Genomic DNA, 26,953 nt, shown 5'->3' on the forward strand with positions numbered 1-26,953 from the left:
CCGCGTCGCGTCGCGCCTCTGAGGTGCACTCGCTGTTCCTATTATTTTCGTGACGGGTATTGCGCCGAAGCCGATTCCCGCATCCTCGCCCCCGAGACGCGAGGTCCGGTCTCGCGGCGGAGGCGGCGGCGGCGGCCGTTCGCATCGCGCGCCAGTCCGCGCCCGAGGCCGACTGTCGCATCGGTTCGCGCCTACGAAACTTTCGGCCGGCTAGTTGGCGGTTTGTTGAAAATGCGGCACGTTCCGGCGAACGTAACAAGTGAGACTCGGAGTGAGTGACGGACGGCGCTGCCGAGCGTTTGATTTTATCGGACCAGTGACGTGTCGGTGACAGTGATAGGATTTTGTATATTTAGTTTGTCCATGCTACACTTGAATGTGGATGGAGTTAGGAGAGGTGTCGGAAGATGCATTTCAAGGAGTCGTTCGCTATGAGCGATCGACCGAGCGAACGCGCCCGCCGCAACTCCCGGTGCAAAGGTGTGTGTCTGGTGTCAATGACGGCTACGAGACGTCTGATCTGCTCGCGCCTCCCTCGCCGCGCGACCCCGTAGTTCTTCAACAAACACTCCATACCATAGCCCACAGCCATACCCACACCACTGTATGCCCCAGCTCTTCATAACAAACACTGCGCGCAACGCATGCATTTATGTACAATTAACACTGACAGTTATGTCATGATGTCCGTTTATTGACCAATATAATCATTGTTTGGAATAACTGGCGACCACATTATTTAGTTATTGAAAAGTCCAGTTGTATAAAAAACCTTGTTAGTCCCTTTCTGATGTTCAACGTCAACCACTCGATAGTAAATACAGCTGTGTAAACAAAACAAACATTGCTTTATTGAATATACTGACTCAATGCTATTATTATTCTTCACCCTACACCTAAACAGTAGATATTTTAATCTAACTAATCCAGTTCATAACAGTGTTTATAATTTATTGATTAAACGAACTCACGAAATGTCCTTTCTATCAAACCTATTTAATTATGGCTTTAAGAAGGGCGTAGGAATGTTTAGAATATCATAAACAATTACTTAGGTAGGTACTCATAGTGTGCGTTTAAATAATTATGTATTTGACATGGATTCATATTATATTATGTATTATATTTCTTCATTAGTATAGATTTACCTACTAAGTATGTATTTATTGCCTTTGTAGAATTGATAAATGTTTGATATAGTCGTAAACAAACTGGTATCGCGTTTTCCCCAGACAGTAGTGCTTACCTAATGTTTTGATTCTGGTTATAATCATCTGTTTGCAAAATTCTCATTTTGCTGATAGGTAAATTGTGTAAAACTAAAAGAAAGAGAAATACTAAAGTAAATACTTAATACACATTACGTAAATTAACGATTGCTTCTAAACAATGCTGCATAAAACTCGTCCTTTTCGATAGCTATCCCTCGCAACATCCACGTAAGTTTTTATGCTTCTGTAATAAATATATTGAACAATCCCTAGAAATCGTACTAATAAACTAACCCCTGCCTAATGTGGACTAGTTTTTGCCCAACGTCTCCGCCCGAATGAATTTTGGTCTGTCACAGTGTCACATAAAGACATTATCGCGCGCGTGTCCCCATTTAAAACGGGATAAAATCCTGTGATTTCCCCTGCCTGGGTCTAAAACTATCTCTATACCATATCAAAATTTATTCTGCAGTTTTTTTTGAGAAAGAGTAACAAATGTCGATCTATCCTCACAAAATTTTACGTTACTAGGATGGTAGGATTTAGTTTTATCATAGTAGTCAATAGAAAGGTGTTCCCTTCGAACTGTGTGTTTTCCTGTGTGTTTTGGGCCAACAAAAGCATGCCTGTATCATGATGATGAAATTATACCTTAATCATTAATGCGTATTTACTTAATGGTATCTTTAAGTTTAACAATAGGTAGATGCAAATTTATACCGCTGCATAGTAATAATTCGCCTTGGTAACAAAATACTTTACATTGCGAAGTTTTAAATTTAAATGAAACCGTTTCTGCTCGACTTGGTTCTTGTTTTGTCTATTCAAGGTCGCCAAAAATTTGAAGCTAATGGTGAAGTAGGAGCTTCGATTCACTCTTTTAAAATTAAATGTCAATGAAATAAATCTTAACAAAATATTTTTTCCGCAAATACCATTAATTAGGCTTAATATCGTTGAACCTATACCTAAGCAGTTCCCAAGGGATGGAAGATGATGTTTTCTGATGTAGTGAGTACACAGATATTCCGAGCTGCGATCAGAAAATATAAGTGGCATATAAGTATTTTAAGTACTTAAGTAAAATAAACACTAGAAATAGGCGTCATCATAAACACTAGTCTTTATTTTCGGTTCAGGAAAACTTTACATAGAATTTTTTATTTGCGTGTATTGCAGAAATTTACTTCAGGTCCATACATTACCAAGATTGGATTTAGACAACATAATAACAATATAAACATGTGATATACCTATTTAACATTTGGAACGATTGAGTGCAAGTGACCTTAATTTTGCTTTGCTTTCTTGGGCATAAAGATAACTGATAAAAACGTTGTTTTAATAGAGGAGTTAAGAAGATTTCTACAGAAACTATGTTGTTGACGACACAAAATGGTGCTTCTAGAAGAGTATTACACGTACAGCCAACTGTAGGACAATAACTGTAGGATTTTCTGTAACAGGTATTTTGTTAACAGGTCCTAATGAATAATTTTGTGAACTATGGCATGGCATGCAAGTACTGGTGATAAATCTTCCAACACAAATAAATTACAAAACAAACATGTTGTTGTTGTCACCTGTAAGATCTCAGTCTGAAATTAGAATTATACGAAAATAATCGTCTGAGATAGATGACGAAAAATAAACTAAGAAACTATCTAATTTTATTTTATTTTTTCCTTTTTACTGCTATTACAAATTTGTATGCCTGTATTAGGTTTACACAATTTAATTTTTATTGCAATTTTTTTTATGTAGCGTTTGACTGTTACGGTTTTGGGACTGTATAGTTTCAAATGCGCTTGTATCACGTATGTGAATGTCTATGATCTGTGGGATAGACATTTTGTCTGACTTTATCACATTCAAAAAGAAACAGCAGTTTCGAAACATCAGCCAATTTACTTTGAAAATACAATGGCATTGTTAAACTTAGGTACCTTAATTTATGTTTAAAGGTGCATCACATTTACATCGCTGTTGAAACCTAAGAATATTTACCAGTAACCAGTAACCAGTACCAGGTTAAAAATTAAGTTATTTCAATTAGTCATGTTACGAAAAGATTTATAGGCGTCAGACAGGGGTGATGCGGTAGGTAAGGGGAGCAGGGAGGGAGTCGCAAAGGATGGAGGTGAGATCATAGTGGCGAGTGGCCCGGGGAGGCGATCGATATGTACATTGAACATACATACGTACCTATATAAATAACCGTACCTAACTTCTCGCAACTCGACTGTCTGCTCCAGATACTGCGCCAAAACCCCTTTCCCCTCCGCCCTCTACCCCCTTGGTTGCCAATTCTTATACAAAGAATAAATTACTGAAATTCCTAAGCAGGTCTTATATTTTAGGTAGGTATCGGGTTGTGTCCCTCATTAATTTACCACAAACTCCACATCATTATCCTCTTTCCGATGTGAACATAAAATATTTTGATAAAACTATAAAAATTGCAATTAATTCGTTATGAAGGAATATGCATAACCTTACCTCGCAGTTTTATTACTTAAACAGTGCCAGGTGTAAGCTGGCTTAAAATTTTAATGGGTGTATTCATTCGTATTATTCGCCATCAAAGTACCTACGTCGCAAAACCGGTTACATTACATTAATACTCTAAAGGTAATATTATTAACGTATGTTTGAGGTGAGCAAAACTTTTCGCACTGACGATGCACCTTCCTTAACAGGTGCTGGCGTCAAGATGGAGCACTTCCAGGCGGCGCTGGACCCTCGCAAACAGGAGTTACTGGAAGCGCGCTTCTTAGGCGCCAAGGTCAGAATCAAATTCAAATTACTTACCTACAAATATTTTGGTACCATCCATATTTTGATTGTGGTCTGTTACAAAGCAAGTCAGTCAAGTGATTTCTTCGTAGCATTACATAATGTTTTAGAATTTCTCAAAATGTTCTCTTCTAACCTAAAGTCTTCGCAAACTATTGTGTACACAACAACTAATCGATTTAGATTTCCATACGTATTTTAAGAGTGTCTTTGTTCGTATTGAATTCAAGTGCCTTTGTTGAAATCAAAGGAGTCCAATGCGAAGTTGTTTTCGAAGCGATTCTTTTGTTCTCACATTTCCTGCGCACGGTTGGGCTGTTAACAGTTCAGATTATATCGGCAACGCAACGCAGAGACGTTGCTATGTATCATTGAGCTACGTCACCGCCCGCACACCAGGCTCGCGCTTACGTGTACAAAAGAAAATGGCCGCTCAGTTATTGGAAAAACAAAACTTGCAACTTGCAAGCGAATGAGTACTTAGAATCTACGTTTGTATCATCTTAAGATAGTAAATTTTTCGTTGGTCATTTAGTAGACGGAAGCCAGCTGAAGTGATGGTAACTTTACTGCTCAGACCGAATCGGAATATTTTCATTATTCTTTTTATCACTACATTAAATTTAAAGATAGAATTGATGGACGTTTTACTGACGATGTGGTGTAGTTAGAGACCGTGACACAATGTGAAACACGATCTCTATTCGAGAGTACCAGACAGGTCGACAATGCTAATCGGTAATCGGGCCGTGAAGAACGTATGTGCTCTATTCTTGCGTACTGTACAGACTTACAGCGGCAAGAGCATGAGTTTTATACGACGTTGATAATCTAACAACGAATCGATCACGTGATCTCTATTAGTGACGGTTCCAGTGCGCCTACCTGCCCCGCCACCGTTTGCTCGCGTCCATTCGTCGGCAGAGAGGTCGCTATATGCACATACATAATATCATCCACTCAGCCAACTAAGTGATGCGGTAGATATGTAATAGCATTATGTGTCTCGTCTTCGTCCGTTGCCCACTTCCACACATCACTCCCCTCTGTCGTACTATTGACGCATTGCTGTGCCGCATTCGCGTCAAATCATCGTATTCATTCGTCTTTGCATTTGTTATTCAAATATTTTGCTTTATGGATCGTAGGTGACTCGCTAATTATATCAGAGGTGTAATATTTTAACTTATTATTATTGTTCTTATTTTACTCTTTAAATTTCAAAACTGTGATTTTTATTTAAAATCAAACCATGAAACTTCGATCCTGATAGGGATGACTGTGAAACAGATTTCGTCATTCAACGACAAGATGGCGGGCGGACGTAAATAGGCTAGCGGCAAATGAATGTCTGTGACTTAACAACCCACAAACAGATTAGTTCTCTTTAGCGCACTCAACTGGTTCATAGCAAAATGCACGTTACAAGATTTGTCTTTAGGATAGAGAACTAAGAGTAACCTATCAGATATCCATAATTCCATTGTAATTGTTCGGAAACGTACAATATGTTATTGTAGAACTCATAAAAACTAAATCCTATTATTTGTTTGTATTGAGCGCATTGATCGCGTGTTCGCAGGTGAGCGCGAGGGAGATACTAGTAGAAACTCAACGGACGCCTGAGTGCAAGACGGTGAGTTAATTCATCCGTATTTAATGAACATTCAGTTTATTTGGGTTTTAAGATAGATAATTACTGCTTATGTACACAGATCCTGAATGTTTACTTACTCTAAATTGACTCTGGGACTCGAACCCATTGAACTTTTGTATGTAGGACGATTTCTTCTATGCTTCTGTTGGTTACCCTGTCGAAATTTTCAAGTGATGTTTAAGCTATGAGCTAGCATCGAGCATCGTTGAATAAAGTAAGATATTATATCAACTTTATAATAAACTGTTTCATCATATTTAACATACCATTAAATAATTGCAATAATAATAGTGTAGAATAGAACGCTAATAACCTACATTGATGATCCATCAAACAGGCTCACTATGCCGTAAAATCACTTGAAATGTTCAACTTGGTAACTAAACTAATCGTGTATTTCTCATACCCAACAAATAGCGTTAGTTTTAATTTCGCCTTCGTTATTAGTTCATATCGCGGTCGACGTTCATGTGCGACGAACCATTGCATGCTGATGGCACACGTTAATAATAGACTTCATTGTGAACGTGGCATGATACTGCCACGTTCACAACGCCACTCACCTTGATATCGATTAGGCTTTCATCGACAAACGTCGGGTGGATATTGATTTTCTTCGGAAGGTGGCATAATACAATACAAGTAATAATGTAGCTTGCTAGTGTTGTATTGATACCAACCTAGTATTTGTTTGAGTTCATACGTTATTATTCTAACTATTCCACAGATAAGTGCCCCGATAGCTGATTATTATTTCACGAGACTAACATACATTTATCAACTGGCATTCGTTCATTATCGCGTCGTGCACGGTACCACCGCACCGGGCGCAATGTAAACAGTCCTATTAATAGCGGTCTTACAAAATATATCGTGAGCGTTTTTGATTCGCATTCATTGTATTCGACAACTCGCTAGTTAATTTCCAACAGATACTCCAAATACTCATAAACATGATCTCCATCAATCAGTTTTGTGGATTATTATGTCGAGTCCAAACAAGTTGTGTGGGGATGTGGTGTTTATCCGCGTTTAAACAGTTAAACTTGTTAATTGAAGTTATTACGGCTAATTATATTAGTCCAGGGCTGTCAAATGTAGAGTTATAAAGCATAGATGATTACAATCATGTCCCTGTGGGCAACAGGAAAGTGGCGCGCGTTGTAAGCTCGCTCGCAAGTGCTCGGGGCCGCGGGGTCACCGACTCACGCCGCGCCCCGCGGGCCCCGCGCCTATTGCTAACTAGATACCTACTCCACATGGAATTAGGATAACCTTTTTTATAATCATGATCTCGTTTTTCTTGTCGTCTCATCTTGGCTCGAAACAAGCGGTGGTTTGTGAAAGTTTGTGTTTTTTACACACAAATCATGTTAGTTTTGTATTAAATTGATTTAATGAGATTTATTTCTTATTAGTTACATATTGGTATGAAAACAATGTAATGTCAGTTTATAGAGATTTGCCATGCCATTACACAGTGCACATTTATTTGTCAAGGTCACCAATTGAATTTGTTTATTATTCTTACAAGATAATTATTTATTTATTGGTCTGTCAACAAAAGATACATAATAATTATGTCGAGAATAATGTTTCTTTGTTAGTACTTTTAAACTTGAACATATAACAAACAAATAAGCGAAAGGCCTAATCGTTAAAACGAGTTTTATTGGCCAGCGTATTGTTACTTAACGCTATACGTATGTAGTTGCTGAGAAAATTGCACTGTGAAGTTGCATGTAGGTGATAGAGGTGGCTTGTTGAACGCGGCACGTTTATTTCGCACTGAGAGAAAGAGAAGTAGGCACAGCGCGGTGTTCAGTCAGTCGGTTTGCACATTCGATGCGAAGGGAAATTATAACATGGCGCACACGGCCTCGCCCCGCCTCAGCTACAATGTGCCGTCAAACCTCATTCCACCGCTTAGCCGCCCGGTTCCGCAGTTATTTTTACACAGCCCGACCTTTCGCACCGGTCGTCACCGCACTTCAATATAACTAAAATTCATTTACGCACGTCGCACACACGATTTAACAATCGATCGCAGGTATTCACAGTATAATAAACACACGTAGAACTCCAACTTGCTTGAAAAATAAATTTTCCATCGTAAATAACTTCGTGGTTAGAAGTTTGTTTCGGGGCATACGATACGTGCGCTCGCAGCGGCTGCCGCGAAGGCAATGAACGCGGGGCGGTGCGGCGCGACGGCGCGCGGCGGGCGGCCCGTCAGCTGAGCGTCACGCCGCGACATTGCAAGGTCCGCCCGCGCTGCCTCGCCTGACCCACTGCGCCGCCCGGCGCCCGTGCCGAGAGCCGTCCGCCCCATAAAACAATGTTATGCATCACTCACTACATCAATAACGCTGCTAATGATTGTAGTAATAAAAATGTTTTACTGATACCTACAATATTGAACGCAGTGCAGTCTGCTTTAGCATATTTTGTTGTTGAAGTTGTGCTAACCGCAGCCGCTGAGCCTTTCGAGATCGACAACTGCGAAACTATCGTGAATGGAGCACACGCAGCGCATGCCTGCCGCGTTTAACAGTTAGGTGGCTAGTTTTATTTCCGATTTAATACCGATAGTCATAAAAATGTTTTACAATCCAATGTTAAGTTTTATTCGGTTTCAAATGAGTTTTAAATGACTTTCTGCACGATTTTCAATGTTTTACTTTTTATTGTAGAAGAGTTTGTAGAGATTATGAAACTAAAGGAAAAAGTAAATATTCATGAAAGTTTCTTAACAATAATAAAGTTACTTACTTAACAATTACTCATATTATACATAATAGGTTTCTTTAAGATCATCCTTCTGCTATAAAATAGAAAGCAGGTAGCAATTATTATAATGGGAATAAAGGACTTGGCAAAACCCAAAGGTCGTACAAATGGTTAATAATAATAACCATTCCTAAAAAACTTTTAGGGTGAGTTGCATTGCACCACCTAACTTTGACCGTAACTTTGACGATAACCGGTGTATTTTGTATGGAGTTTGACAGATTTTTGACGTTTGTCAAAGATAAAGTAAGATGGTGCAACAACCCAGCCTTAATGTTACAAACAAAGAAAAATTATCTAACTACTACAAACTATGCTGTCCAAATTTTTAAAACAGCAAGAAAAGAAATTAGAGTAAAATCACTGAAACGTTAAAAGTATTTCAAGAAGACGTCGGTTTCTAGTTTATGGAATAAATAATAGTCGTGAAGGCTTATCAATAAATTTTATTAGTTATTAAATTTTTTAGCGTTTAGAGTCGCATCTCAAACTAATTTGAAAATTATAAATAACTTGAAAAAATCGAACTGCCTAAGGCAGTTCGATTTTTTCAAGTTATTTATAATTTTCAAATTTTATTAGCTTGTAGATACCACATAAATATGTGTATGTAGGTATGTATTACGTAAAGAAAGATAAAGTTACACATGACACAATGTGAATTCTACAACAATTACTCGATTACTAGCTAACTATGTAAATAACTTTGATTATTCATAGTCTTAAGCTAGAGAAAATTCTACTCGCATCAGCAGTGTTTAGAATATTTTGTATTTCCTATCTTTTTAGTCATCTTTGTAACTTATCAATTGACTTGTTGGGTCTCTCCTCCACTTCACTTTGATTCGACTTAGTTAGTTCAATAAACATATTTATTACGATGTCTTCAATATTCGCCATCATGTTTTCGCACAATTTTGTAGCCGATCTTTCTGATATTCAATTATTTGATCTGCGAATGTGGTTCAGCGTGTGTAATGTATGGTTTCAATGAATGAATTCCGGACGCGTTTGAGGTGAAATATATGAGCAACACAATCGTGTCCGAACTAGAAATAATCAATATTGCAAGCTCGGATTCGAATCTCGTGACTCTTCGTCGGCTGCACACTTGCGGCTGAAGTTGCGCCGAGCCCTCCCTCCTCGCACCTCTCGCCCTGCACACCCCTCGCACTAGAAAATTGGGTTAAACAGCACGCGGGCTGAACGCCGCACCGGAAGAGGGGATTTTGGGGTCCGCAGAACTGCGCTTCCACAATGAATGCGGGGCAGAGATGTGACTGAGTATTGATTGTCTTTAGCATTGAGACGCAGTTCCCTGCGGCGCAGTTAATGCACATTGATAGATGGAAATCAGGTTTAGTTAGATATCCCCCGAATTTAACGGGCATCCTTCAACGCGAATAGTTATTGTCATTATTATGTTATGTGATATAGTAACATGATCATATTCTGTCCTCGTTTGTAATGTCAACAAGTTGACCTTGGCCATTTTATGTTTACTTTACTCAAGATAAGTAAGTACTCCTCACACATAAGTTAGTAGATAAAGGGATATGAATTCATTTTCTTTTTATGTTTTGTTAAACAGTATTTTTGTCTGTGTACATTTCCAATAACATGTTTGAATGCTTGAATCTTTTATCGATTTTTCAAAAATATTTGTACCGGCGCGGCGTTGTTGTAGCCAAGTTTAACCACTATTACGCAGCAGATCTCATTCCTAAGACGCGATTTATTTTTTGTTGAGTGAGACGAGTTTGAATGGAGGTGGGGTCGTCGAGCAACGGACTGATCAATAATGGTGGCGGTTCTTTCACTCTCAAATTGTTATCTCTGACTGGTTTAACTACGATACTTACATTATTGATACAAACATTTATTCATGATCCATATTTTAGTTTATTAATTACATTAATTCATTCGATTTTAAATTTTACTTTATTAGCATGCTCTGAAAATTTATCATCAGCTGTACAATATATTTTGTTTTATGATGCTATCTCTGATAACGTTTCATATTCCACTTAAGTGTGTATATGCTTAAGTCTCTATAAGTACATACATATCTACGTAGGTTGCCAACTCGCTAACTTTCCATTCGCCTGATGCTAGGTATGCTAAAAATAGACGCGACAATAAGCACTGCGCAGGCAAATCATTGGTCGCTTTGTAAATTGAGGTACGTAGATTGCAATTAATAAAAATTATTCTTTTTAATAAATGTTTTCCATCGTTGTTCCAATGCATAAATATTAGGATGTTGTTTTGTGGTTTCGTGTGGTGACTACGTTGAAACTTATTGATACAGTAAAACCAATAGTTCTTTGTTATTTTATTTTTACGTCATTTTAGCCTTCAGCAAATAGGTGAAACTTGTGTTTTTACGCAGTCTTCATCACGTTGTCGCTCTTTATTTTCCTTATCGTTTTGATTCAATCGACGTGCGCTGGCAAGCGACTTTTGTTACCGGCTAATACAGGAGGCGGCCGCAGCTAACAGGAGAGGAGGGGGCAAGAGGCACCGAAGGGAGTACATGCAGAGCGGCAACGTTCCGGCGATAATGCTAATATGCCAGCAGGCCTGCTTTATGTGTCTCTCTCTGCCACCTAACTAACTGGTACATGACACGGCATGCCTTCATATTGCCTGCCTATAATTATGCCGTCTTAGTATTCTGTCACGTCGGTGAAAGTAGTCCTTCTTGATGACTATCCTAGCCACTAATAGGTTTAATTTTGCAATTTTACCTAGTCATTTCGCAGTTGTTTTGCTATGGGTGTTTAAACGTTACCCAATCTGACACCGGTAGTTTCTTTACCATTATTGTTGTTATCATTATTTTTTCTAACTCGTTCCTTTGGATCTTCCGTTTCAGTTGTTGTGGCCATGAAAGTGTATGCTTCACATTAATCAGGAAGTTCTTAATTATGCATAATTAATCGTGTATTTATTAGAGTCGATAATTTCCGCATAGAAAATTTTAAACGGTTAAGTCAATGTATCTTGGGGTTCTAGGAATATCTTCTAAGGGCTGATTTTACCATCGTCGGATAACTTTTAACTGAAGAATTTGGCACATTGACAGTTTTAGTATGGAAAATTTGACAAAATGACAAGTTTATTCTTTAGTTAAAAGTTATCCGACGATGGTAAAATCAGCCCTAAGTTGGAAAACAATCCTTCGAAAATTTTTATTTGGACCTCTTTTTTCTAGAACACAAACACCCCCAACAAAAAGCCATAATTTAAAGTTTTATAACACTTGAATGTAGTTATGACGGTCGGGGTATGATACGTCATGTTTATACTCATTTAATTTTATGAATCATACTTATTGAATGCCATATTATTTTTATTAGGTATCATTTTAAAAACTAGAGAGGGCCAAACAACAAAATTTATTTTGTCAATCACTCGGTAAAGTATCTCGCCCACCTCGAGTCTAATCGATAAGCGCTTGATAATCTCGTTATCTGTGTCATTATCTGATATTATTCAAAATTTTATTTAGCGAGCTTATTTCCAACTTTTGTTCCATGTATTTATTTTACTATCATCGTTGTTTCTTTGCCTTACTTTGAAATCATTTCTGTTAATTTTATTTCATTTATTGTTACCTGAAATAAACACTGAAAATGTATGTTTCGAAATCTCGAAAAAATTTAGGACTGTAACTTATCAGAAATCTTGTGATGGTATAATGTCACACAAGTACAACTCAGAAAAAAAATGCATTAGTAGGCATTTCCAATGAAATTGTCAATAAGAATCTGCGTCTGGCGGGTAGATGTCACGAAATAATTATTCCGATTCCGAAGTTACCTTGTGTGCACACAGAAGTTTATCGCGCGCTCCTTTGGTTAGATATACATTTATGTAGGCTTATAAGTGTACGTATCTATGTTTATGTTGGTACATCGCGGCACAGACGCCTACGTAACACGTCCAGTAAGCAGTTTGTTGTGGGGCACGAGCGCCGATATCACGTACTCGTTCGCCGCGGTCGGTGGCACGCCGCCCGCCACCCGCCTGTGCCACCTCATTGCGGGAATAATCGGTCAACTCGACCACTCGTACACTTCATAAACGTTAAACAGTGATCATCTAAACACCAATTCATCCGTTTACTTAACCTAAAAATTGTGTTCACCTGACGTTCCTTGCAATTCGTTCAGTGCAAAAATTTAATTGGTCAACAAGCACGATCGCAATCGCAGGCTGTTGACCTGCCGCTAACTCGGTACGAATGCGAACTAACAATCGGTGTTTCCACTCGAGAGCTGGCTAAATCGGTTTGTAATATTAATTACTTGTTGTTCACGTTATAACTGTATTATTTTGAATGATTAGTTCGCTGTTGAATAGCGTTTTCACTTGATTTAACAATACTTTCGGCCTTGTATCCTTGTAAAATGGCGCCTCGCCCGTCGTTATTATTATTACATTCGGAGCAAACTTCGTGACGATCTCCACTCTCCGCCGCCCCTTCCCCCGCTCGCCGCTCCCCGCGGATGCGTATCCGATTGTCGCGACTGGCGTTTACAACTTGTCAAACTAGTTAGGTTATTTATATGATTGAAGTGAAAATAATGAAATAATAGTCATGGGCCTTTTAGAAAATACGTGATTAGTGAGTTCGAGTGCCATTGTGTTTAGTAATCGTTGATAAACTGTGCCAAGTGGACGCGAAGTGAACGAGTCATATGTAAAGACGCCATCTTTCTTTACAGATGTCAGCTGGGTCACAAATTCAGATGGCACCACAAACTACTGTCAACACGGGCCAACCACTACACAGTCAGGACTCCAATATGAGCACAGGTAAATTGTGATTTAGTGCTAAAAAAGTGCAGTAAACTGTGATTTGTGAACAGTGTTGTGAGTGTTTACGATCTGCCGGTTGACCCCATGGAAATATAACCTTACTCAAAAACTCCTGGTGAGGGTTGAATTGTGGAAAACTGCGATCAGACTTAGATTGTGACGTCATATTCGTGTATAATGCCGGATCGGAACTGTGAAAGTGCCGTTTTTATTCCCGTGTATCGAGACTATTTCGTGCCACAATGCATGACTATAACAGTGGAGCTAACATAAACTACGTCGGCCTACTGAGCTCTTTGTCTAAAAGTGAGTTTATTGCTCATAATTTGGTATTTATTTTGTATACCTTTTTGTTTACATTTTAAGTTTTTTTTTATATTTAGAAAATTAGGCTTATTAATCTAACTAAATAGTCTTATTCATAACTTCTTTTGTCAGATATTGTTATTTAATTATGGTAGGAATATAATAAAGAGCGATATATCATTATATTGAATAATAAGTAAATACCTATCTAAGTTTTCCATTTTCCTTAGGTAAATAGATTAATATTTGTGCTACCACTTTGAATTTTTAATGTAATGAAATAATTAGTTTTCATTATTTACTTGAATGTTTAAAGTTGGTATTGAATGTATGTAGTGTAGTAATTATATGTAATGTATTTTGTACTCAAAATTACGAAATAATAAGTAGGACTTACTATCAATCAACAATGCAATACAAACAAACAAATGAAATCTGAACTATTAAGGTTTTCTATAAGAAAATACTAATAAAATGTCAAAGAATATCTATAGAAGAAACAGTAATCATCATGTCTTACAGGAACAGTGAACACATGAACTTATTTGAAAAACCAATTAGCTTATTATAATAAATAAATACTACCATTTATTATATTTTATGTTGTCAACATTGTATATTTATTGGGTCAAAATGGAACCACAGCTCAAATAATTTAGTAGCATTACATAATATGGCAAATTGATTCATTCAACACTGATATGCCTACATAATATATTTTATTCTTGTATGTAATATATTCTGGTATCAGCATTTAACTTTATAATACATGGGAATATCATTTGCATAGGATTTTTATAACATAAATGTGATTATCTTTGAAGAAATTGTCCGTATGACAATTTAGAAACATTGTATTGTACATTTTCTCATGCTGTAATGTATATTTGTTGTATTTATGTATAATTTTATGCCAAATTGGATACAATGATTGTTAGGGTTAAGTTACAGTTTTGAATGTTTCAGGATCGTCGCATAGTGATAAAGAAGTTGATGCATTGACTCCTGAAAAATCAGCAGCTATGCGAGGCTCAAACTCGGGGCCTGGAGCAGCGCTGGTGCCCCCCAGCGGTGCCACACCCACCATAGCAATGCCTGAAAGGAAGCGGAAACGAAAAGGTTAATAGCTTTTTACAAAACATTAATTAATAACCTAATTAGTAAGTATTCACTTTCCTTAGTAGCTATTGTGTTTTCACAGTGCAATTAAATAATTATAACCATGTACATAATATACAATTTAGGTTCTATTAATTTCTCCATGTGGATTACCTTAATGTACTCCATATTTAATGGATAGATGATAAATGAAAGTTAAGGAAATAATGCCTTGACTCAACTCACAATGCCAAACAAAGAGAATTTAAGTTGTCATGTGTGCTTAATGAAACTGGTCCTTAGTGGTATGTTATTTAAAGTTTATTTCTCTAATTTCAGGAGAAGAAGGCGTGGGGGGCGGAGGGGGAGGCGGTGGGAAGCAGCGGCACAACTCCTCTGATAAGAATATTAGAGAATACTTCTCAAAGCACCCATCGTCCAGCCCTGTGCGGCACACTGGTGCGAAATCACCTTCACCAAATTATCCTATGGTGAGTGCAGATGATCTCCAACTCCTTTTTTTTCATTTAACATATTTTATCATTACGAAATATGCAAAATTAAAATAATAAAAACAAATGAACTATCTACATAATGTATACCTATTTGGTCTGTGTTGTCGAGTTAAAAAACCTGCCAGTAACATTATTGATTTTAGTCACTGTCCATAGAGAATATGGTGATGAACAGTCTTCATTATCAGTTAATAATACTTTTAATATAATGAAAACAGGGCAAAGTACAATTGTTTTTTTTTTGTGTTGTTTTTTACTAAAAATAGCAATTATTTAAACCATGAAAAGAAAATACAAATTAAAGTGCATAATATTAGTAATTATTAGACATTAGATAGTTTTACATGTATTTTTAACGAAATTGTTTTGTTTTACGCAGTACCCACCGTCACCTTCGTCGCTGCTGCCTTCGGGAGCCGATTTTTTACGTTCCGCCGCCTCTCAGCAGCGACTTTCACAACCTTCTGTTAAACAGGTAAGTATTTGTGTTGGATGTCAATGTACACAAATATTCTCCAATTGGATTTTTTACTGAAATGATAGTCACATTAAAATCCAAATCGTTTATTTATGCAAGTAAAAAAGTGTCTCAAACAAAGAGCACTTTTACACATCCCAACCCTACTGCTGCTTTGTGACAGTAATATGAGCCAGTACTGAGAAGAAGCGTCACATACAAGTAAAAAATAAAGCTGGATAAGATTACATATTTATCGTTTCTTACAAGGATCTTACATAGACCTTCAGAAAATGTAAGTAGTTCTGCTGCTACATTTTGCTTATTTTTCTAATTTGTTCACAGGTTCAAACAGAACTGACATGTCAGAGGATACAAGAGTTAGAAACTCAAGCATCATCTGACTTAGAGCTAAGAAATAATAGAATAGAAGAATTAACAAGAACTAATGAAGAACTGAAACATCAAGTGCAAGCACAGAGCAAGGTATGTAGCCGACTGTCATGTTTTCCTATTTAGCCATAAAATATGTTATTAGACGATTTTTCGAAGCTTATGCTGCTATACATTTAAAAGTAATCCCCTTTTTTTATAACGTCGGGAATGCTTTGCTCATACCCACTGGTCAATGGAGACTGACTATTCACGCCTGCACACTAAAGGCGAGCCTACCCACTAAAACCCGACGGTTTCCACCGGAGCAAAATGGAACGGAGCCGCGAGTTATAGGCCTAACTTGGATATTCGTCTGCAGCTCCGTCTTAGGCTAGTCTCGCTTCAGCGAGCCTCTGGCTTCGAGGGGACCCCCATTCCCCAACGCCATTTGTTTTATAGAGATTTTCTCTTCGTGTTCCTGGTGTATAGATCGTTTCATCCACGAACACCGCCCCACCATTCTTCCGCTAATGTTTGAGTGTTATCGGTACACGCTAAATTATCCATGAGTGCACACGTAAACTACAATAATGACGCTCGGATTGCTCGGATCAAACTACCCGCACCCCGCGTTTCCCTCGACCAAAAATTGGTGGGGCGCGTCTTCGTGGATGAAATGATCTACCCCTGGTCCGCCAAAGATACAAACCCTGACCTGCCTCACTCAAAATTCCAGGTAATAGAGCAACACAAATCACACATCAACAAATGTATAGAAGTTGTTAAGAAGCTATTGAATGAGAAAAGCACTATCGAGAAGAAGGAAGCGCGGCAGCGTTGTATGCAGAACCGGCTGCGGTTGGGGCAGTTCGTCACGCAGCGGGTGGGCGCTACCTTCCAGGAGAATTGGACTGATGGATACGCGTTTCAGGAGCTAACTAGGTCAGTTGCTTATTGGTTACAAACGCCCGTGTTCACAAACATTACTATGAGGTCTCACTGTGCGCGTGGACACACGAACCAATCACAGAGCTCAATTCAACGCTGTGCGTTCGATTTGCTGCTTCAGTTAAACAAGCATCGTTTGTGAATACGGGCATATATTGACAGCCGCCGGAGGACTGAGGCTTTTCATTTTGTTTTGGCGCACGCGAATGTCAAATCAATAAAATTTCTCTATCTTCTGAAAGTTCTGTAACTTGCTTTTACCCGACTGCGCCAGAAGGAGGGTTATTTTTTTAAAGACACTTACGTGAATATGAAATCATAAAAATTTGGTACTGTCAAAGGATTTTCCACTAGGATTTCGGTATATCGCACAATTCTTGTGATCAAAATAACGATCGTTAAATTTAAATTATTAATTGAAATGATTTGGTGCTTTACACAAATTTTGTAGTGTTTATCATCACATACACCCTTTTAAATTAACTGTAGTATTTTATAAAATTTGTAAAATTGAATCCAAATGAGCAGTTACGCCTAAACGTATTTACAAATATTCCATTACATTACTTTTTGAGCAAAATAAAATTCTGTGCTGTAATGAAGTTACATCGCAGACACACTAAAAGCTTTTTTTCTCTTATGAATTTTATATGACGAAATTACTCATTGAAAATGATCACATTTGTGATTTACGTTATTGATACTACTTTTGACCCTTTGAGTCAGACTCGTCCTTTACCTTATTACGTCATAAGACTGAAATAAAGTAAAGTTTGTTTATTGCCTTAATTTGGTTGCTACAGGATATTACGTCGTATTTTTTTCTCTTTGTTGATTTGACGTCATTCTTATTTAGGTCATTCCGTTCGTCTTTGAGTGACAACCTTCTTATCTAAATGCAAAGTGGTTAGCCCATCCCTATTCCAGTTACCAATGAAGCCCATCCCTAAGTCGAATAGATCTATATTTTGATGTTTCAAAGTCCGCCGAGTCGAGTCTGAAAGTTAAACAGACACGAATTCAGTGACTGTGTTACTTTCCTTTGAGGCAAACTGGACTCTCTGGTTGGGTTTTTCTTGGCAGTCAAACTGTATAATTAGTATAAATAAAATAGTGGACTGTATATAATAGGTGCTGTATTCTTGCCAGCCTAATTTACAAGCAAATATCTAAGATACGCGGTAATCGTGCGTCGACGGTGGTGTCCAAAGGCGAGTGTGTGAGCCGAGCGCAGCCGATGATGACGCTGTCGGCCCGAGGTGACGTTAGTCATCGTACGCCGCCCGCACGTCTCCTCCCGCGCGTTGTTGGCTTCCCGACACTGCTGCTTTCGAGTCAGTGGCTGTAATTCTTATTGTGACTTATAATTTCAACAGGCGGCAAGAGGAAATAACAGCTGAAAAAGAGGAGATCGACAGGCAAAAGAAGCTCTTATTCAAGAAACGGCCGTCGAACAGCGAGGGCGGCGGCGGGCGCGGCAAGCGGGCCAGCGGCGCCGCGCCGTCCACGCCGCAGCCGCCGCCGCTGCACAACGGCACCGACGCGCCCACCTTCCTCAAGCCCGACCCGCTGCCCAGCATGACGTGGCAGGAGTACTACGAGGCCGACGAGATCCTCAAGGTACGTTCGTCGTCTCAGCCAAATAATGATCATAGCAATTTTATCAACTCTCAAAGGGATCAACACTGTATCGCCTTTCGCGCGCTGTCAATGAGGGCTATCGTTTTAGCGCTCACCAGTTAGTGCCACTGTAGAGTAAGGTCCTGTCACTTGCTAGTAGCGAAGACAGTGGCACTAACTGGTGAGCGCGAAAGTGGTAGGAGGACTATCGCATTTGCACTCATCACGATGGCGCCACTGTAGAGTAAGGTCCTGTCAATCGCCAGGGGTGCCAACTGTTAAGTATAAAAACGATAGCCCTCATTGCGAGGCGTTTTCGTTACGGTGCGGATAAGTGTGCTTTGCAGTATGGAGTTTCATACAAAGAATACTGACCGCTTCGAGTTGATACGGTTACAATCCCTATCCGAGTTGATAAATGTGCGACGTCCTTTACGTTCACTGCTGGACAAAAGCCTCTCCCAAGGATTTCCACAACGAACGGTCTTCGCTGCCCGCATCCAGGCACTTCAGCAGTGGACGTCCTATGGCTGAGATGATGATGATGACTCAAAGTACGTATTTGTATCTTATATCTATCCTATTATATCAGCAAGCCAGCCATTGAAGAGCTGGTTCCAATCTCCGACGTCTCATGAATCTTTTTAAACCTGTCTTTCTGTAAGGTGATTGAAAACCACCCGTTGTACTGGTACTACTGCTAGCCGTTTGGTGCTGTCATCATCAAGTCATTCAGTTTCCACAGTCGTTAGACGGATTGGGAGCCCTGATGTTCAAATATTTGTACCTGGCGCCCTAACTGGATACAATAGCGCCTAGTAATGAGTTTTTTTATTGCAGAAAATGATCCATCTAGCTAGTCATTCCTACACTGTTAAAGCGCTTTTTAATGAAAAAGTCATGTCTTTACTTTCAAGTCTTACCTAATACCCGCCGTTGATGTCCTTCCTAGGAAACGCGTCTGAACTCTTACGTAATAATGTGATACCCGCTTGAATAGCGTGAATTAGCAGCCCGCTTTCATTACGGCACTAAATATGTGGTTGTGGTAACAATAAAATTGAAGCCTAAGGGTTCGTTAGCCGTAGGATACCACTAATAAACAAGTCTATCCTAAACAGCAAACCTAATAAGCATAGTAGTCGCATATCGTGTTGTATAAACTGCTTATTTATTCCATCTATGAAAGGACAAACGCCGCACCAACCACCCGGCCCGCCACGTGACTTCTTTAGTCACGGGGGCTGAACTCGACATAGCGTTATATTAGTACTTTTCAGTGTATTGCTATTGAACCATAAAACAAAAAATATGCAGCAGACGTCAACAACGCGTGCTATGTGTCCTCCAAAACCGAATTGCAATTCAAATATCAATGCACTTCATGTAAAATACATGCGAAACACAACAAACAAGTTTCCACTTAATATGAAATGTAGGCAATGATACTTTTATGGTGATTTTTGTTTATTCTATAATGCTAATTTTTTTTTTCAGTTGAGACAAAGTGCACTAAAGAAAGAGGACGCCGACTTGCAGCTAGAAATGGAGAAATTGGAGCGGGAAAGAAATCTTCACATTAGAGAACTAAAGCGGATACACAACGAAGACCAGAGTCGGTTTTCACAACATCCTGTGCTCTCTGATCGGTGAGAATATTATCAATTAATTATGTATCATTGTAACAATATCACTTATCAAAGTTTACAGTCGACACCATTGATAACCGCAAATGATAAATAAAGCACAAATAATATAGTTTGATGAATATAATTATCTAACATTCTTTAAATAACAATTTTCAACTAACAGATAACACACATTTCATTATTTGTTTGTATACCCCCAACAAGAGGAATAAAGACCTTATGAGTATTCAAACCTACCAAAGCAAAGATCAGTAGTAAAATGATTAATTTAAAAGTAATTACCTTAAAACTTCGTCCAATTTGTGTACAGTTTAATCCTGATCATTGAGTTTGAATCCTTCAGAAGCTAAAAGTCGCAACCAGTAAGCTATATTAGCATTTTAATTTTGCAAATTATTATAAAACACAGCGGAGACAAGGCGCGACTAAGGAGATATCGGACTACCAAATTAGGAAGTAAAGGAATTTCAAAACGTGTTTTTTATTGTACATTTTCAATGTATTGGCGCATGTTATGAACTCTTCTAATATGGCGCAAGTACACTATGCGGAAAATTGTCCAAGCTAGCCCGCACACCGAAGTATGGGCGACGCACGATTGGGGGAAGAAGAAAGCAACTGAGACGGTGTTCATACTATTACGTCTTGGTCAATTTCCCGCATAGTGCGCGGTGCGCGCTTTATAGGCTTTGTTGAGCTGGTATAGATCGTTTCATCCACGAAGACGCGCCCCACCAATTTTTGGTCAAGGGAAGCGCGGGGTGCGGGGATTTTGATCGATTATTGTCGTATGCGTGTGCTCTCACCGATAACACTCAAACATTAGCATAGGAATGGTGAAGAACATTGTTGATGATGGCGTGGATACATTTGCAGGTACCTGCTGCTAATGTTGCTGGGCAAGGGCGGCTTCAGCGAGGTGCACAAGGCGTTCGACCTGCGCGAGCAGCGCTACACGGCCTGCAAGGTGCACCAGCTCAACAAGGACTGGAAGGAGGACAAGAAGGCCAACTATATCAAGTGAGTCCGTACGATGCGTCCCAATAACACTGCCCACTGGTTACAGGTGGCAAGTGACGACAGTGAAGTCATGTGACATTACACACGCAGATTACAAGCAAACTGGGCCTTTGTTACGTCCCATAGCTGGATACACGGCACACTGCAAGGCATACAGGCTCTAACTTTGGGGTAATTCTGACTGCACTTCACCACTTAGGCTCAGTGTGGAATTGTAAATTGGTATACCAATTTGCACAGCTCAAATGTATTATCGTCATATTTTATTAATCATCAAGAGTCTATAGCAGTCTACAGTCCATAGGCCATCCCCAATATACACCGTGTTACTTTGCATTCTTGCCATATTCACAGAGATAAAAGTAGGGAACAATACCTATTATTTAAGATAAACAAGAGACTCCTATGAAGAAAGTACACTAAGATTTTAGTCAATTTGGTTTTTCAGTACAAATTGGAATAAACCAATTTTGTCTCGCACGTTCTACAGGTGCAAGTGGAATAAACCTAGTGGGCGTGGCCTAGTTCTTAATAATCTATTGATTTATGGCTCTGGGTACCAGCCTTTTATCCAGTCATAATAATTATTTTAAAAATTAAATACTCTTCAGTTGATTTCAGATTTCCCTTTCTACTTTACGGGCTTAGGACCGTCAAAAATACGTAATAATTATTAGGGTTTTAATTAATTTATAACATTGTACCCTATTTTTACAAATTAATAAATTAAGTATGAAATGAAATCACCTTATTCACAATTATAGCCTGACCAGGAACATAAAAACCCTGGCATAGAGGCGCGTCAATTGCATTTGATAGTGCAACACTGAGTACAGTCGTACCTGTGTTAAATTAATAGGCTAACTTTATGTATCAGGATTCAGGATTACGGGCTAATTTGATATTTTCATAAATTAGCGAAAAAATATTATTATAGGTAACCTGGTTTAAATAAATCAAGGCAGAGGCTAGCACTGCGAAGCGTAGGTTTTTCGCTTTAGTTTTCGCAACACAAACGTTTTGTCTCACAGTTTCACTAAAACAATCCTTTCGTGTAACGCGTTTAACACTGTTTATCTCTTCTGCGCATACCAGTCGTTTCAAGTCACTCCAAAAATCCATTGGTGTCAGGTCCGAGGATCGTGGTGGCCAAGCTACTGGACCCCTCGTCCAATCCACTGTTCACCAAACGTATTATTCGCGCACTTGACGTCCTTATTTTGGGGGAGCACCATCCTGCTGGTAGTAGAGCATTTGGTGTAACGCTAAGGGTACGTCATCAAGCATTTCGTCTAAGACGTCTTGCAGACACTCCAAGCACCATTTTGATTAAATTATTCGTTGTTTGAATACGCTTCAGACATTTTTGTATTATTTATAACGTGATTTGTGATTGATGGATTTCTCAGTTTTTACAAGTGTCAAAAAGACATTTTAAAGACAATAGATTGCAATAGATATTTAAAAATACAATAAAAAGTAAAAAAATCTCCATCGCCATCGACAACAAGTGATGTGCATGCGTTACGATAATTAGTGGTGTGTTTAACAGATTGTCGATAAAATAAAATACTCAAGATTAAAAAAAAATTTTTCGGGCATTATTTTTTTACGGATTTGTGTTCAGCATCAGTAATATAGTAACCTCTGTAAATATGGCAAGAATGCAAAGTAACACCCTGTATACTATTGAAATAAAACAAAATAAATCGCATGCAAACCTTCAGTATTTAAAAAAAAATGTAAATAACTCTAAACCCGGGTACCGAAGCCTTATTGGCCTAAAACAAAATGAGTATTAATTTTGTTTTATAGTTTTTCTAGGTCACACAGAATAAACATAACATTAATCAAGTTATTTATTCAATACAATATTTCTCTTTTCATAATATTGAGTGACAAACTGAAATTACCAAAAAACTAAAACTAATCATGCATTGATGTGAGTAAACACTAAAAAAATATGCTATGCATATAATATTAATAACCTTGAAACACAAAGTAGGGCATGTATGAATGACCTTGCAAAAGCATCGATTATCGTGTTCACTAGAATGCGCACTTGATTCGACGCTAATTGTGTGTATATGACAAATTACTGCACACAACTGCACATTATTAAGTGTATGCTACTAACTCATTAGTCAAATTGAAAGTCATGGAATTGATACTGTGTGCATAAAGGAGTTTTACCTTTAATTATTTTTTTTCCTTGAAGGGCTTTTTCACATTTATTTAATCGTTAGGAATTTTTAAATTAACATGGGATCAAACGTAAAATGTGTGTGCATATTTATGTTTTCAAATAACAGAAATATTATTATTATTTCCTTTCCAGACACGCCCTCCGGGAGTACAACATTCACAAGGCCCTGGACCACCCGCGCATAGTGAAGCTGTATGACGTGTTTGAAATCGATGGGAATTCCTTTTGTACAGTTCTTGAATACTGCAATGGACATGATCTCGACTTTTATCTAAAACAGGTAAAAACTACTAAGGCCTGATTTTTCAATCGATGGATAACTTTTAACTGAAGAATAAGTTTGGCATATTGACAGTCTCAGTATGGGAAATATACACAAGATTTCTTATTATAAGTAATTTGTGATCGTGAATCAAGCCAAGTTCCATATCTTAGTCCATTCAGAGTTATTCTTTATTAAATCCAGCGATGTAACACACACAGTTATTGGAATGTGGGTCCAGATTCCATAGAAAAACCGTGGCATCATCCTTTAGTAACTCCAATTACAAATTCCATTTAGCCGACATATAAAGCTCACATTGCATCAAAACCAGACGCGTTCTAATTATAACCCCCACATTCCAGCATAAAACGATCCCGGAGCGCGAAGCCCGGTCCATAGTAATGCAGGTCGTTTCCGCGCTGAAGTACCTCAACGAGATCAAGCCGCCGGTCATCCACTACGACCTGAAGCCGGGGAACATCCTGCTCACTGAGGGAAACGTCTGCGGAGAGATCAAGATCACGGACTTCGGATTGTCCAAGGTCATGGACGAGGAGAACTATAACCCCGACCACGGCATGGATCTGACCAGTCAGGGCGCGGGCACCTATTGGTGAGTTTTACGTCACTAACTTATTGGTTTACTCTAGATTAAATCATGGATGTCACTAGCTCGTGGAATCCTAATGCCCGGTTTCTCCAACAAGCCGGAATAACGTTTGAAACAAAACAGAAATGTTTTTAACAAACAGAGATACAATGCTCAAAAAAATTCCACTCAGTCTTGGTGGAAACCGGGCCTAAATGGTCGGAAGAGACCGCGTTAACAATTGATTTCTATTGTCTTGATTCACTGGTACTCGAGAGGCTAACTTGGCTACTCTTGCACTTGAGTGTAACTTACAGATGGAGAATTTAAAGCAAACATCGTCCAAAAATAAGCCTACATGAAAATGGCCACATCATACCATAGATAAATAAGGAAGGAATTCCTTATTTTTTATCTATGATCATACATAAGCTTCATGGTAAGAGTGTGGCGTTCAAAATAAGGGACGCTCGAGTGTTTGTTTCAATTTCATTAAACAAGACTAAAAAATGTTCTACTGCACTCACAAAATAATATATTTTAAATACCTATGTAGAACCGATAAGTATTATTAGTCATTGCTGATAAGGCAACGTCTTGTGAGGCCCTTTCTTATACCAAACCATAACTTAAGTCTTATAATTGCTTTACATAAACAACACCTCAATCCAAGTATAGGCTTATGTTAGGAAGACTTCGCAACTAGGCGTCCCATTGTTAGTTGCCACGCAACATACATATGCTGATGTTTTGCATATTAATTGAGTATTGTCTGTGTGATACTCAATGAAACTCGTTGTAGCACTTGCAAATAACTGAATAAATTAGCAATGTTTATTTTAATTACAGATTAACTAGCTCATAATGTATGCTTTGTGCAGAGGCTGCAGTTAGTTAGTCAATATGAACAGTAATACATTTAATTATGTTGTCATTAAATAATTGTGATAATTCAGCTGTTAAATAACGGTCTCTTTTATTTGCATTGGAAGAGTGACGTTTCACAAATAACGAAAACCTTATAAAGGAATATAGTTCTATCTATAAGATAGGATAAGATTTGTACCATTACAATTAATCAGTTTAGGAGGTTCGAAAGTGGATTGTAGTACATTAGTCATTTTACAACACTCGCATGTTGCTATCATAAGTCTAATATTATCGAAGTACTAGGTAATTCTAGCCGTATGTTGACGGCAGAGTAAAATACATTTGTCACCAACCTCTACTCTTCCCGCGGGTGTCGTAAGAGGCGAATTAGGGACTACCTACAAATCAAACAGAGAACGGGCAGCAGCGCTCTCTGAAAAACATCAATCTTTTAAATTGCGATCTCCAACCCGCTTGCAAAGCGTGGGGATTATGGCAAAACCCTTCACTATAGAGTGGAGGAGGCTCATAGTCCATCAGTGAACTGTAAAGGATAATGATGATGATGATGATGACGACGACTAGGTAATTCAATGTTATGAATTCCTTACACGTACTGACGTTACATTGTTTTGTTACCAGGTACCTCCCGCCCGAGTGTTTCGTGGTCGGCAAGAACCCACCAAAGATCAGTAGCAAGGTGGACGTGTGGAGCGTGGGCGTGATCTTCTACCAGTGCCTGTACGGCAAGAAGCCCTTCGGCCACAACCAGAGCCAGGCTACCATCCTGGAGGAAAACACCATACTCAAGGCCACCGAGGTGCAGTTCGCCAACAAACCTACAGTCAGCAATGAGGCTAAGGTTCGTACTCGATGCACATGGTTACTAATATAATTAATCGTAAATAATGTTAAAAACATTTCCAATTTTCCCTTTTGTGTGAGTGTTTACTGGGAATAGATTTTTTATTAGGTACACCAACAGTCACATACAGTTCATACATTTTAACATAGTTAACATATGATGCAGGGCTAACTCATTTTCTAGTATTCTTGAAAAAATTCGGTATAATAAACCACACAAGGAGCTTCTTTATTTCAAATTACTTTTGTGTGGTCCTGTCGATAAAAGCGACGGTTATTTATTCATAACATTATCACTGTGACGAATGCCGCTTCAAAGCATCCAACAACAGATATTCATCTGTTATGTATTTCTTATGGTGCGTACTGGTACTGGTACTGGGCGAACGGGCTCGCGCGGCAAACTCGACATCCTGCTCACCCTGTTCTTGAGTGAGCAAGATGTCGAGTTTGCCGCGCGAGCCCATTCGCCCAGTGTAGACGCACCATTAGATGTGTGAAACTAAGGCCCTTTTCACACGTCCCGGTTGTCGGCTAACCGGCGCCGGGTATCCGGTGGTGAAGTGTATGGGCATGCCGGATTAATTACGCCGGTACATGTGAAAGCTACGTACCATGCCCATACACTTCACCACCGGATACCCGGCGCCGGTTAGCTGGCAACCGGGACGTGTGAAAAGGGCCTAACGATGAGCGTCATCCCGCAGAGCTTCATCCGCGCGTGCTTGGCGTACCGCAAGGAGGAGCGCATCGACGTGTTCGGGCTGGCACGGCACGAGTATCTGCAGCCGCCGATGCCCAAGCCGCGCGGGGCGGGCGCGCCGGCGGCGGCGGCGGCGGCCTTCGGCGCGGGCGCTGGTCTGTTCGGCGCCGGCGGCTCGTCCTAG

At 39.0% G+C, this 26,953-nt stretch overlaps 1 protein-coding gene across 1 annotated transcript; it reads left to right on the forward strand.

The window, feature by feature from the left end:
• Positions 1–142: 142 nt before the first annotated feature.
• Positions 143–26,953, forward strand: LOC135072138 (serine/threonine-protein kinase tousled-like 2). The gene is made up of 16 exons (XM_063966090.1): positions 143–480; positions 3,914–3,999; positions 5,593–5,646; positions 13,191–13,281; positions 14,557–14,709; positions 15,028–15,179; positions 15,583–15,678; positions 16,006–16,146; positions 16,772–16,977; positions 18,360–18,603; positions 20,101–20,252; positions 21,129–21,272; positions 23,611–23,758; positions 24,106–24,356; positions 25,845–26,064; positions 26,774–26,953. Exons 1-16 carry the CDS (start codon positions 408–410, stop codon positions 26,951–26,953), a joined length of 2,391 nt encoding a protein of 796 aa, XP_063822160.1. The 5' UTR covers positions 143–407.

The sequence above is a fragment of the Ostrinia nubilalis genome, chromosome 5 (assembly GCF_963855985.1).
Source record: "Ostrinia nubilalis chromosome 5, ilOstNubi1.1, whole genome shotgun sequence".
Classification (NCBI taxonomy): Eukaryota; Metazoa; Arthropoda; class Insecta; order Lepidoptera; family Crambidae; genus Ostrinia; species Ostrinia nubilalis.